Raw genomic sequence first — 14,272 nt, 5'->3', positions numbered from 1 at the left:
ACTCCTTAGCTTGTGTTGCGCTGTCATGATTGCTGCACAAGCCGGCGATACCCAACCGGCTGGCAGACGTCGACGGCCTTCATGACTTTCTCGTCACCCCTGCACCATGGTCGTTTTTCTGACGAGACGATGACTTTCAGTGTCATGGCAGCGTCTGCAGCGTCTTTGGGGGCTCTGATGTGGGGAGTTCAGCCGCGCGGGAGACCGCACAAATCCATCCCCACATTAACGCCACCGTCCTCCTTCCACGAATCGAGCAACGACCTCGATGTCCGCAAAGCCTCTCCGACAGAGCCTCACGATAGAGCTTCCCCATCCTACAGGCACTGCTTCATCGTGCGCGATGTAGCACACACAGCTCCTGCCACCGCAGCACTTTGTGAAGCTTCCCGAACGGGCACACATACAGGCGCGCCTCCTGTGCGGAAGAGATTTCACCCTGGTTGAAGGGCATCACAAACACGAAGACGACAGAAATGGCAGCTGCACCTGATGCGCCAGTGCATTCAGGCATCTGCAGCACTCTCCATGGTCTTCTTAGCTCCAGAGACCAGCTTCAGCGCCGATAGCTTTGGCGGAGGTCCGCAATGGTTCCACGGCAGCCTCAGATTGGTACAGATTTGCGTTCCCGTACTTCTTTGGGTCTCACACCGATACACGCTTTTGACTGAAGACCGCCGCATGTCCTATGCGGTGGCCACACAGCTCATTTTGATAAGAATAGAGCTTGCGCGCCCACGCAGGCACTTTGGAAGCCACCAAGACAACAGGTTTTGCCACGGCATATCGAGCAACGCGCGAACAATTTCTGGTGAGTTCAGGAGACGAGATGTAGCACTGCGACAGTCAGCAGACCATCCGCCAGCAACATCTTCATTAAGAGGCGGCGCCGATAGCCCCTCTCCTACTTCGGTCTTTGTACGGATAACAAAAGCTTTGTTCGAACCGATTGCGAGCACCCCTTTCGATCTCACAAGACAACGCCGACGTCTCGCCATCTGAAAGAATCCCATCTCACCCCCTCGATCCTACCGCATCACGATGCCCGAGCGCCATGCCATACAACGAGGACAACGGATAACTTCAGCATCTGCTTTGCGTTGGTGAAGAAGCAGGCTCACCACTGATGACTCTGCATTATGCTGCAAGCGCAAGGTCGGTGCACAAGAGAAACCTGCAAGAAACGAGACACGTCTGGGCTCTGGAGTAGGCGAGGATTGGAATGCCCTCCTAGACATGACCTCGTGATCAGACGTTGCCGCAGCGCAAGCTGTTGCAATGGTTGCGACCTTGGCATTTAAGCCGACGACAGTGACCATCGAAAGTCAGAGTGTTCCTGCGATGTGACAACGATGATATCAGGCTTGAGCGAATTCTCGTCAGTGGCGCACACGCTGTATGCAATCGAGGTTGATAGCGGACGCGAAGGTTGAATAGCGCATCACACATCCCGCTTTTTGTATGCAACATACTCGCAAGATTACCATTTCGAGGACTTGCGCTGTTGAAGGATGTGTCTCAGCGCTATGCTTGGGTCGTCTGTGCATCCCGGCAGCGATGAGCGCTCCGCCCGCTGGGCAGACAGAAGCGTTACAGCTTCGCCTTCACGCAAGTATCGAAAAAGAGGTGTCACCACTAAGCTCTTGCATCCTCCCACGAGGTGCACGCGACAGCGATGACACTACGGCTGATGCTACTGCATAGCATCGACAACTTATCTGCGTAAATATCTTTTACATGGAGTCCGGCTTATCTTTTGACGGGAACATCGAACCTGCGGTTAACAGGATTCAGTGTCATTGTCGGATCGCTGTCGACTGGAAGATCAACCTCAGGATTCTTGTAAGCTTTAGCGATGCAATCCAATGCTAAACACTTCGCTCGAAGCAAGCAGGGCTTGCATGCCCAATGTCCTGGACTAGCTGGACTTTCTCGATCTGGCAATCAACCAGAGTGTCTTGTGCTACACGGTTACGGGATTAACGACGCCAGGATACTGTTGCGACATGATTCAACACCACCACCATTCCAGCTCTGAAGTAACACAGGGTGGACACGTTTTCTACTCCACCTTGCTGTGAAGTAGAGGTCGATTGTTTTCGGTCGTCGCTGGTGGTGGTTTGGTCTTTCGATTGGACATTGGACATACTCATACTCCAGCGAGTACGACCAAGAATCGGAGCACTCATATGCGCATCATCTTTACTTGGGGTCTCATCCTGGGAGCGCCAGTAACTACGAGCCAACCAGTACTGGTGAATCTCCTACCCTAAACATATCGCAGCCCGTATCACCGCTATCATTACTGGTAGACACCTGGTTGCTGAGATGGCTCTGGACAGATGTGTCGACGATGACAGTCAGTGGTTTTCACCTCCCCTTGCCGATGCTAAACTTCTGTTACATTCTGGAGACGTTGCGCTGCTACGAAGCAGACTAGGCTTGTGAAGCGTCCTGATTGTCGAGATGCAGGTGTCAACTTGATGGCACTTGGTGTAACATTGGACAATGCAGCGACTCGAGGTCCTATGTCCGGTGAAGACACCCAGTACTCGAGCCAGTTGTTCCGTATTTTGCCCATGGTATGGAAAGATAGCGACAAGGTAGTCGTACCTCGTGCACTTCGTCATCGTAATGTCTTCGGCCCCAGAACAGTCCGCCGTGTTTCTCCGAGCGGGACTTTCTGCTCGTGTTTTCGTCAAACATGTTCCTGTGGGTAAGAGAAGGGTGCTGTACGAGCCGGACAAAGGCTCAACAGAGGGCAGCGTGTCAGGAGAACGGTCGAAGAAGCCCGTTGCTTCGCTCGCATCTCCTCCAAGTCCCTTACGCCATTGTGCTTGAGGCTACGGAGCCCCTCGGTCTCAGCACCCCAGGACTAGATTTCCCCTCTCTCTCCAGTCAGAGAAGTTCGTATCATACCAGTTCTTCCATGTCGAGTATCCTCGGCGTCTCTCCTTGTCAAGCCAGTCATGTGTCTGGCGCCCTTGACAGCGGCCCGTTTCTTCGGTGACTGGCCTCTATCTCCTGCTTGCGCTCTGCGTGGGCGGCGCCAACTCCTACTTTCCTCTCGAGAGGGTCCAGTATCCTTCGACTTGAACAGGAGTTTCTGTATCGTTGCAGATGGCTCAGGGGTGGGCTTCGAGAATGGTTTACGTTGTTTCGCTTCGAGGCTTCTCGATTCGATCGCGTTGCGTAAGCGCATAGCTGAGATGGGTATTGAGTGGAAGGGGCGCCTGACTCTTGTCAAGTCTTCGAGGAAGGGGCAGGGGCCAGGGTGTGCATGTTGAGTGCTCTTCCCTACACCATCGTCAGTATTCACAGCGCTGCATCTCTGTCAGATTCGTCTCCTCCAGGTCTTACCAGTTGCGGGCAGACCATTGGAGAGGCACTTCGAGACAGAGAGGTAACAGCCTTTCTGGTCTTACCCAGGGTGGGTGTGAATGCCTCTGATCTTATTCAGTCCCAATTCTTGTTGTTCTCGAATCACTACCGCACCGGTGGTGTTCTTGTGTACTCCTCAGCAGACTCGGAAACCCCCGCGGAGTTTGTTGTGGCGAATGCGGCCTTGAGGTAGCCCTGAGTCGAAGGCTCCTCACCCCGAGGGCAAAGCGCGTTCCCCTGAGATTGTTGTTTATACTGTCCAGGGCTTCGTAAAGGAGGTCGGCTTGTCGTTGTCGCTGTACATGAATAGCGCGCATAGGAGACCGTCGAAGACCAGGACAGAGGTTTATGGTCGCAAGGATCTCGTTCGATGGGCTTTCGCCGCAACCAAGGCACTTGGCAAATTCCCTAATGAATCATCAGATTCACAACGTCAGCGAGGTCTTGCGCGAGAGGTCCCTGCCTCAGAGCTGGCGGTTGCTTACGACTTGGTGTGAAAAGCCTGCTGTTGCGTCGGATGTCCACAAGAGGTACAGGCTATGTGGTCGATATCTCAGCGTCATATCCTATGGATCAGCGTCATCCTCCTTTCTTTCTTGAAGTTGATCAACATGCTCGAGGCAGTTGCCGCCTTGCCGGATGTCCTGCCGGGTATTGCCAAAGCTGGCGCTCCCCCGGAGGTCCGCAATGGAGTCATATTGAATATCCATGATGTCTCTTCTACTTCCCAGAGCTGGATGCTACAGCTCTGAAGAGTATTAGTATCTTGTTTGACTGCTCGATGTTGGTGTTGTGGTGGTGTTGTCGCCGTCGAGGGTGGGGGTGCAACATTCAGTCAAACTTGCGCCAAGGCTCACCACCGGTCCAGATAAGATGCAACACCATGTCAACCTGTGTCGAGGGTTTCGAAGGCATGATATTCGTGGATTTTATGGCCATTTCAGCCCAACGTTGGTGCAGAGTGATCTATCGTTGGAGACGGGAGGGGGTCAAGCTTATGGCCGCGGAGGAGGACTTCGGAGAGCAAACACCCCAAGGAACTTGAGCATCAGATGAAGGGCTACAGTGCAAACCTGATGCTCGTCATCGCCTGGACCCCCTGCAACCCTGTCGTCGCCTGCCTTAGCGAAATGCCCACGCTGCCGCCTCTCTCTCCGCAGACTCCAAAATTTGGCTGGACCTATCCCCCCTCAAGTGCTTGCAGTATAAATACGCCAGAGTTGGTCCCTATTTCATCAACGGCGGGCGTCACCTCGCTCAATAAAATATGGCCCAGTGGGATTTCATTCCAAATCCAGGTAAGTATTGTCTTTCTTTACAACGTGAATTCGACAAAGAGGTTCAAGGTAAATGAGAAGTGTGCCTACGTCTGCTTCGGAGGATGTAGAGTACCGCAGTATAGTACCTGCGGGCTCGAACCTTTTTTGCTTCTTCTTTTGCCTCTTTGTTGTTGTTGTATATTGATTCGGAGGATTCAGCAAGGGAGTCGAGTTCGATTCTTGGCAGTGTGGCTCCCTACTAGTGTGTTAATGTTTGTCGTCGGGTTGTTTCCTTTTTGCTTTTCTCCATCTCTGCTATCACTCCTACGCTATACTAGGCCGCTGCTACACACGCCTTTCTACTACAGTTGTGCTGTCTTTCTAAGCCCCTAGGTGGTACCAGATCCTGCATCCCGTTCGCTCCTACGCCTAGCAAGCTGTTTAGGCGCTTGTAGAAGAGCTTGCGATGTTGTGGGTAGCTTTGCAGCTTAGCTCGCGACAGCACAAATTCGAGTGGTATGGCTGCGACTCCCGCTATCTTGCAGTAGCTTACACGACTTCTTCGGCGATGCAAGGACTCAAGAAGACGTAAATGAGATCTACCGCGCGTAGAGGCCCCATAGCAGGTTGCATTACCGCAAGCTTTGCTTATGGTGGTTTCTATGACGCGCTAGAGAGGCTTCTCTCTAAAACGTGATTATCGTGCGTATCACCGGGCTTGGACCGGTCTTTGATGCGGTCGTAAGAGACGTCACTTGAGGCATCTTCACAAGCAGTCTTGGTTCGAGCTACGATGATGTGCTAAGAGTTGAAGGTGCGAAGTATGTTGCATGCACGAGAGGAATACCTGGTCTCAAAGAACAGTTCTCGAAAATCTAATTATTTGCACTTGCTAATGACGAAGACGCATCAAATCACCTTGAACAGGTTATAAAACACGGTAACAGAATTAGTAGTTTTCTACCGCCATAGACGGCTCTACGCATCACCACGGACTTATCGAGCACCAAACATTCGAGCTATACCATTACACCAAAAACAAGGTGCATATTGCATCGCACGAGTAAGACATCAAATATTGTATTATTACCAAACCCCGCGCTCGAGCCCTTAACCACGACTCATGACTTCCCACGACTCCAGCGCTTCGAGCGCATGCGCGAAAAACCTCAATCTCCCACTTTCCTTCCCCACGCGACGTCAGCTCCTCCTCTCCGCGGCCAATGATCGCCCCGGCAATCGGTCCGATTCCCACGACCATCATGCAAGCTCTGTGCGCCAGACGCGCAAACATTCCAAACCATTGCAAATAGCCATGAGTAGGGAAGGTGGTGACGACCCTGGTGCAACAGTACCTGGTGCAGAGACCATGTACGCTTGTCATCCTGTCTCGGCTCAACAAGGAGTTGAGGTTTCCGGGACAGTGTGCTCGCCGTTTAGTCTAATGGCGCGGTGGCGTTCTCGCCATCACAGATCGTATGATGATCAGCGAGTTAGGCGGGCGCTTCAAGCGCGACGGCTCTTGCGACAGTACATTTGGGTGAAGTCGGTTTCGAGAATAGCGTGTTCAGGGGAGGAGGGTGTGGGTGGTGAGAGGTGTGCACATGTTTCTGGCATCTGTACATGGCTGATGTTAGTTCCCACTATTCATTACTATCTATTGATTGCGAGAAACGTACCGAGCAAGCTGAATCAGAGCGCGGCCTTGGTTGCATGTGTGCTTGTGCTTCGAGAGCGCGCATCTCATAGGTATATGTTATGCGAAGGAGGTCGTGGATTGTAAGGTGTGTCGTCGACATGTTGGGGCTTGACGCTAGCTTTTGACGATGGGATGATGTCGAGTACTTGTCTTTTTCCAGGACTCTGCGGGTCGGCGATGTTGGTAGCGAACGTGAAGCTGGACAAGCAGTATTCGTTTATATAATCTCAGCCTGTGCTGTTACGCCTCCTGTGTTACTTGCTCACAAACACGTATGCTCTGATTGGTCCAATGATTTTGCTTAGGTGAACAAAGTCTAGATGTGGTCGCAGGAAATGAGCTTTTCCCAGGATGGTAAAGTATGAAAGTCGCAACGTGTTGATGAACGGAAATGATTGAAACAACAGAGAAGACGAAAGCAACAGGTTTGGGGAGCTTTATGTTATGAACCCCCTCACACCCACACCTCATGCGCATGCGGTGCACCACACAGACTGGTGGCGCTAATCTTCAAACTGGACTAGTTTCAGCGGACAGCGAACCAGATCCGACACCATGCAGCGGGCGGGGTCTGTGCACGCTGCCTCCCGTGGTTGTCATCGGTGGCTGAAAGATGCGCATGTTTGTCCGAGACGGAAGTCGCGATTTATACTGTTGCGAAAGGCCGATGTTGGTTGATATGTTGTTGCCTAAAGGCATGAGACGGAGACGACACGGTAGGAGATGCGGACTTGACGGTTTCGCCCGGAACCGCAGTGCTTAAGTCCGAAGAACCCATGAAGACGTCCGAGATCAGCGAATAAGCCCTAGAGAGCCAAGGCAGCAACTTCAAAGTCGATATAAAGGTTGAGGCAAAAGAAACATTCCACGTCCGCATATGCCAAAGCACTGACCCCGTTCACGTCGATGATGGACACGCTACCACTCTGGATGCAGCCCGCTCCCGTTGCTTTCACTTTCCCTCCATCTGCCCCTATCGCTGCGGACGCTTCCCCAACGCGATCAAGCGTCCCTGACCATCAACAACAAACACCTTGCCATTGCCAAAAACCGGCCTGCCAAACTTCACAGCACCCTCCACCTTTGGTAACGGCAGCTCAACCAGCGTACCATTAACCGGTACCGCTTTGAACGCCATTAATCCGGCCTGTACATCAGTTGCCCACACAATGCCTGTCCCAGGTTGGCCATTGTTGCTGGTGATTGTCGGAAGGCCTGCGCCGCCCCAGTGTCCATTTGTTTCAGAGGATTTACCAGCGAAACTGAAAAGCGACGACGCATTCTGCGTGAATGCGTACGCCGACAAGGCGGTGTTGCCAGGGTTAACGTAGATATATCCGCCTTCGAGAGGATACGATCCGATTGCACCAAAGACCTCGCCTTCCAAAGCAATAGTCTGCAGAATACCATCTGTGCCATCTTTCCCTTGGAGATACCCGCCCAAGTTGTCGACTTTCGTAACGTACATTTTCGGATTCGTCGACGTTGCAACACCGATCCTCTTTCCGTCCATTGTCTTGAAGACATCAGCATCGAGGATGGCGAGCCCTCCGCTTCCAATATCCTGTCCAGAGTCTGTCTGCCAGTCCGATGGACGAAAGAAATCAACGAGTTGAATGCCAGCACCACTCACTTCGTCGAGCGTAATCCTCGCCACTGTTTCCGAAAGAACAGGCAATGGCTTGTGACCCTCCTTTGGGATAACATCAAGCGTCGCAGCCGTTGAACCGCCGCCATTATCAATCGTGAAGAAGACGTCTTGACCATCCGACGATAGTCCCATTCCAGCTTGCCAAATGCCGCCCGCACCACCGCCATGCCACGCCGTCCAGTCATCACTGTACAAACTCGCGTTTCCGGCTTGCGTCGTCCATGTATACGTACTCTGCGTCGCCAGGTTCACAGCGACAACGCTTCCCGTGTAGTTGAATGCGTCGCACAGTCCGCCAAATCCCGCGTATAACACATCGCCCAGTAATAGCAATGCTGGTCTCTGCAATACCAAACCTCCCAAGAAGGTCTTGCGTATATCGTTATCGGAGGGTTGGCCATCGATGATCATCGGGTACTTGTACAAATTCTGTAGCGTATCGAGATAAACGCCGTAGAGATAGTACACGGAATTCAACGGCGGATACGCTCCACCTGGTTCTCTATAGTCTTCAATGTAGCTCTTGACGTAAAAGAATGCGATTTCGTTGCCTTCTTCGCGGTAGATGACGGGTGTGCCCATGATACCTAGTGTCTTGCTGACATGCGTTGTACAAAAGGCTTGATCCATTGGCCATGGTGGAGCAACTTGGCGTTCATTCAGTAGCTGTCCGGTCTCTGCATCGAAGGTTCTGATGCGGTTTTTGGTTGAGGCTGTGAAGACAATTTGGCGGCCGGTCGAAGAGAGGGTATGCACAAGGGGACGCGCCCAGTGCTCCGTGGATGTTAGTGAGGGTGACGAAGGAGACACAGAAGGCAGTGGAAATTACCTTTTCGTCTACATTGAACGATGCATTCCAGAGTTGTGTAAACTGTGAGAGGTCTGACGGATCGATATTGTGTTCGCCGCCGAGGTAAGAGGATTGATAGATATCGGAGTCCTGGGGGGAGTCTGATGGTGCGCCTGTTCTTTGTGCTGTCGCAAAGATCACAATATGCGTTGCAAATAAGCATAGCGCGATAGTTTGCTTCAGTGAATGCATCATGGATGTTAGCATGAAAGGTGACTGTGTTGCACGCAACCCACGAATGCTGCTAAGTTTATGAACAGAGGACATTCAGACCTCGGGATCTGTTAAGTTCGTGGCAAAACTAATTACATGGAGATTTATGACGGCGGTATCTGGATCTTGATCATTTCCAATCTAAATCTTTGTGGCTCGTGGTCGGTACTTGGGTCATGTTGATGCCGGGTATTCTCCGCAACCCGGATGGCTATATTGTGTATATTAGTTTGTGGGGCAATTTTCGAGTGTCAACCGGGTATATTCTACTTTTCAGCACACTGAGATTTCATGAGTCTTTCTTCTTCTGGTGTTCTTGTTCATTCTAGTGCTAATTGGACATGATAGTTGCTATGGAGAGGTCAGCGCAGGACTCAGCAAGTAATCGACTGCCACGGCTTACCTTTGGGGCAACTTTTACAACACCGTGGAGTCAAGACATGTCCGCGGTATAGAAGAGACGACTCTCTCTTCCTACTCCCCGCGTTGCCGGCTCGGCTCCCGGGATTGTTCCACACTAGGAACTTGGTCCCCCACCCTCTGCAACAGCGGTACACGTTCCGCATCTATGTTACCCTCTCCCTCAGGGTCGTCGTACAACATCTTCTTCCACTCACCCTTGCGTACCTTTCCAACTCTCCAAGTTCCGGTCTCACCTGCCTCCTTGAAGAAGTCCATGTTTTCGTCGAAAGTCCTTCCACCAGTCTCCGGAAGGTAGAAGTATGTCCACAGACCAGCGAAAGCATTGGTCGCAGCGAAGACGAGGAAAATGAAGTAGTCGAGGTTGTTGAACAGGACAGGCGTAAGGAATGTGATGGCGAAGTTGGCGAGACCCCAGACAATGACGGAGATAGCAGTACCTTGAGCACGTGCGGTGGTCGGGAAAACTTCTGTGGGGAAAAGCCAGACGGTCGAGAGCCAACCGATCCCGAATGCGCCGGTGGCTACAAACAAGATGACGGTGCCAATGATCCCAGGGATGATGACAGGAATATTAATGGAATCAGACTCGGCCGCTAGACCACCAAAGACGGCAAGAAGTGCGAACGAAGAGGACAAGACGATGGAACCTTGGATCATAAGTTGGCGCCGGCCAAGGGCATCGATCAGAAGCCAAGCGAGCGTCATGAGGAAGAAGTAGGATGTGTAGTTTCCAAGAGTCAGGTACTCAGAGTTGCGAACGGAGAATCCAAGGAGCTGTTCTCGACGGTTAGCATTGTTTTGATACGCGCGACCATCATGATCGTGTTTACTGACCTCAAAAATCTGTGGCCCATATACACTGACTGCGCCATATCCTGTAAGAGCCTGGTTGACTTGGCACATGACCGTGACCATGGTAGGATGGAATTGTTCGTGCCCGGGTGTGAGCATATCCAAGTATCCAACCTTTACATCCTTCTCCTTCTCGTGCTGTTCGAGCAACTCATCAAGCTTCTCCTTTCCTTCATCTCCATAGATGTCGTTTAGCGCATTTTTCGCATCTTCTTGGCGGTCATGGAAGATGAACCAGCGTGGGGATTCCGGAAGACGTTCAACCACAGCCATCAGCAGAACAGGGTAGATCTGCATGACAATGATGGGTATGCGCCAAGCCCATTGGTTCTGCTTGCCGAGAAGAATAGTGACGAGCAAGTTGATGCCGAAAGCCATGACGAGACCAAAGATGTTGGACTGGAATTCCTGAGCCAGCGCTTTGCCACGAGAGTCGTCTGCGCTCAACTCGGAAGAGTAGGTTGGAATGACGGCGTCGATGCCTCCAACACCCAATCCCATAACCACTCGTCCGGCTAGCATGACACCCAATGCGATCTGCGAGCTCTTGCCTAACATGCCCATACCAGCCACGAACATGATCAAGTTACCCAAACTAGCCGTCGCCAGACTAGCGAAGATACTTTTTTTCCGTCCCAGCTTATCAGCGAGCATGGAGAAGAGTACGGCGCCAACCGCGCAACCGAGGTAGTAGACGGCCACGATGACACCCACAACTGGAGACTCTTCCTCAAGACCCATGGTAGAGAGGTAGTCATTGTTCGTATTGATGAGGGACATCATACCCTGATCGTAGCCATAGAGGGCAATAGCCGTGGCCGAAAAGATGACGACATTTGTTTGTTTGTCGCTGACGGCCTGTTTCGCATGTTCGACGATGAAGGACATCGTGATGGGTGCCTGGCGGCAAATGCGAGACTGCGAGTGTTCAATTGGCAAAAAAAGAAAGCCTACAGAGGTCGCACAGAGTGAGGAAGAAGCTGGGGAAGGGGAAAAGTCTAGATCTTCAGCATCCCACAAGCCAGAACAGCAGTAGGTGTTTTACGCTACTGTGCATGCTTCTTGGTCAGCTGGAAGCACGTACGGGAAGATCCAAAGGTTGTTTTTCAACCTATGACGAGTATATGCAGGGACGCGATATCGATCTGAGACTAGGTTCTGGGTACGCCCCACCTGTTTTCCAAGGGGCCCGTGTTAGTGATGGGCTTCCGTCGGCTTTGCTCTGGGATTTCCCAGTCATGTTTGGTGTTGGATGCGTCTGCGCATGTTTTCCTTATCTTTACCTCAAAGATGTGCAGCGGTTGCTGTAGCTCGCAGCCAGGTCGCTGTTGTGCAGCTCTGCTAAGCTTCAGATCTGCGGCATAAGATGCTTAGCGCCACCGGTTACTACCAACATCGTACTCGATCGATCGCTTGCATCCTGTGCCTCGCGACATCATCGCCAGTCTTCCTGTCAACTGTGTGTCGCGCTAACTGAATACCATTTTGTTGGCTGGACTTGTTAGTCACACATGCTCTGTGGACATCATCATGCGATGCAAAGACAGCACAACTAAAGCAGTAAGTATCTCATTCATTTCTAAATATTCTGCGAGAAGGAGTTTTTGAGCGGGCGTAAAGCTCTCTTCTAGGAGTCATCATCTAACCCCTTCATGCTTTTAGAGTCGATAGCATACCGATAAGGTAGCCGACATCGACCACTCTCGTCCCCTCATCCTTGAATCCTTGAATCTTTGAATCCTCTCAAGCGTTTGCTGAGAGATCGAGGCTCTGAACTGCCTCCCAAGCTTCAAAGAGGGCAAGTTGGGCCACGCAGTGTGCAACACCACCACCCGAGATGCACTTCATGTCTTTACCGCAGTTGGACGACCGGTGCCAATAATCTCCGGACTGATCGCAAACGATGACCCAGTCCGTCATCGTTTGGTTGTAGAAGCTGCAGGCAAAGTCGCCGGGACGGCAAATGGCCATCGGAGCCAACTCTTCTGGAACCTTGGGCAGTTCGTCGCGGGCTCCAAGAGTGGACTGGGGGGGAACACAATGCGCGACACCATTCGCGTAGTCGCATTCCATACCACGGCCGCAGTCGGACGACCATTTCCAGTTTCCAGACTGGTCACAAGTGATGACCCAGCTGGTGTGCGTGGCTTCCCGCCATGTGCATCCGAAGGATCCAGGTGAGCACGTTTCAGCCGGAGCCAAGTCCTTGTCGGGCAGAGCCAGGTCCGATGAGACCTCTTCTGGTTCATCGCGGCGAGAGACCGAGGCAGAATTCGCGTTCCACTCATCACCTTGGTTCCAGCAATGAGCAACACCGCTGTCCCCTGCCATGCACTTCTGTTCACCGCAGTCAGACGAGTATCGCAACTTTTGGTTCCAGTCGCAGACAGTGACCCAGGCGGTATTGGTGGAAGGGTTCAACGCGCAGTTGTATGTGCCAGGTACGTATGGACCTAAGCATAGACATACGAAGTCAGTATGTGTCTCATCTGCAAATCGCACCAGGAATCCTCTTACCTTTCTGGGGTGGGTATTCGGGACCCGCGGCCACGGAGCTGTAAGATTTCCACTCCTCGCCCGGGTTCCAGCAATGCGCGACAACGTTATCCGTGATGCAATCTGTTTCCCCACAATCGGACGAGTACTGGTAGACTCCGTTGTAGCCACAGACCACGATCCAGGAATGAAGCTGTGTAGCCGTCTTCTGCGCGCAGGAATAGGTGCCAGGTGCACAGCCGCCGTCTCGGGGTGCGTTGTTGGCACGCGAGGCCAGCGTATCGGACCAGGCGACTGGCAGAGCGTGGACGTCGTCGTCGGATTCCGGCTGTGGAGTCTGTAAAGTTCTGTTAGCAGTGTACTATTTTCAAGGACGATCGTGCAGCGAAGAAATTAGAGAGGAGAAGTGAGGCAAGAGCAATGCGAGAGTAGTCAGGTTATGTATTGACTATTCCCAGATCTCGTTAAGCCCAATGAAAATGTGGTAAGAGCCCACTTCAAGCAAGCTTGTGTCGGTCTAGCATCTGCACTGAACGGCATTCGCATTGTCGCGTCGAGCCTCGCAGCACCCATCGCCACCAGGACACTTGCCAATCGACCTCCACATGTAATCGGCAATGTCGCAAACCACAATCATGGAGTTGTTCTCTCGACAAGACTGAACTCCCGCTTGGGTTTGCTTACAAGAGCCGTACGTGGTGGCTGGGGCGAGGGGGGTAGAAGTGATAGAAAGAAGTGAAGTAGAGATGTCCGCAGACTGAAAACTGACCTTGACGGCGTCCAAGTTGTCGACTCCTCGCTCTAGAACCTCCACTTTCCTACAGCAAGAACAATTGTCGCGGCACTTGGTGCCCTTCTTGCAGTAGTGGTCGGTCTGGCAGAAGCCATACTGGCAGACCAAGACACCGGTGTGATCTGAATATGGGTATGCGAGGTCAGCTTACGTCTCACCTGCCGTTTGGACAGTCAAACTCACCATTCGAGCACTCGTATGTCTTCTCGGCCTCGGCCTCGATGTCGGTGTCGCGCTTCTCGGAAGCCTCGACAGCAACAGTTGCGGGACGGGTACAGCCAGCGCCTTGACGGTCCACGAAGCACGCAGTCGAGCAGTGCTCGACGAAAGAGCAGGTACCTGAAGTGACACAAGACAGGACATTGATCCCACCATCGCACTTGTAGCTGTTTACAGTTAGTGAACCGCCTCGTGAGAAACCCGGAGAATGCAAGGCAGCTTACATGTGGACGCCGTCGTTCTTGTACTTGGGAACTTCGAGAGTGGTGGCCTGCACGGGCGAGGCAGCGATGAGGGCCACCAGGCCGAGGAGGACAAAAATGAGGAGCTTCATGGAAGCGACGTTGCAGTTGTTGGTCTTTTTGTTCAGTGTGTGATATAAGTTCGAAGTGATTGACAGTGTGGAAAGGTAGAGGAGGAAGGTGAGGAGGAAGAA

General features: G+C 52.3%; 3 protein-coding genes across 3 annotated transcripts; all 3 read right to left on the bottom strand.

The window, feature by feature from the left end:
- Positions 1-6,146: 6,146 nt before the first annotated feature.
- On the bottom strand, positions 6,147-6,439 carry ACET3X_009280 (uncharacterized protein; the record flags this gene model as incomplete). The annotated part of the gene is made up of 2 exons (XM_069455458.1): positions 6,147-6,257; positions 6,320-6,439. 2 exons carry the CDS (start codon positions 6,437-6,439, stop codon positions 6,147-6,149), a joined length of 231 nt encoding a protein of 76 aa, XP_069303357.1.
- Positions 6,440-7,189: 750 nt separating this feature from the next.
- On the bottom strand, positions 7,190-11,216 carry ACET3X_009279 (uncharacterized protein; the record flags this gene model as incomplete). Its single annotated transcript, XM_069455455.1, has 4 exons — positions 7,190-8,764; positions 8,820-8,953; positions 9,629-10,250; positions 10,311-11,216. The coding sequence occupies 4 exons, from the start codon at positions 11,214-11,216 to the stop codon at positions 7,313-7,315; spliced, it is 3,114 nt and encodes a 1,037-aa protein (XP_069303356.1). The 3' UTR covers positions 7,190-7,312.
- A 405-nt stretch (positions 11,217-11,621) lies between these two features.
- On the bottom strand, positions 11,622-14,170 carry ACET3X_009278 (uncharacterized protein; the record flags this gene model as incomplete). The annotated part of the gene is made up of 5 exons (XM_069455454.1): positions 11,622-12,781; positions 12,846-13,152; positions 13,594-13,739; positions 13,801-14,003; positions 14,061-14,170. The coding sequence occupies 5 exons, from the start codon at positions 14,168-14,170 to the stop codon at positions 12,072-12,074; spliced, it is 1,476 nt and encodes a 491-aa protein (XP_069303355.1). The 3' UTR covers positions 11,622-12,071.
- Between the last annotated feature and the right edge of the window lie 102 nt (positions 14,171-14,272).

Source organism: Alternaria dauci, chromosome 9 (genome assembly GCF_042100115.1).
Source record: "Alternaria dauci strain A2016 chromosome 9, whole genome shotgun sequence".
NCBI classification, from domain to species: Eukaryota; Fungi; Ascomycota; class Dothideomycetes; order Pleosporales; family Pleosporaceae; genus Alternaria; species Alternaria dauci.
The sequence above is the reverse complement of the archived record's forward strand: the minus strand, read 5'-3'. Positions and strand labels throughout refer to the sequence as shown.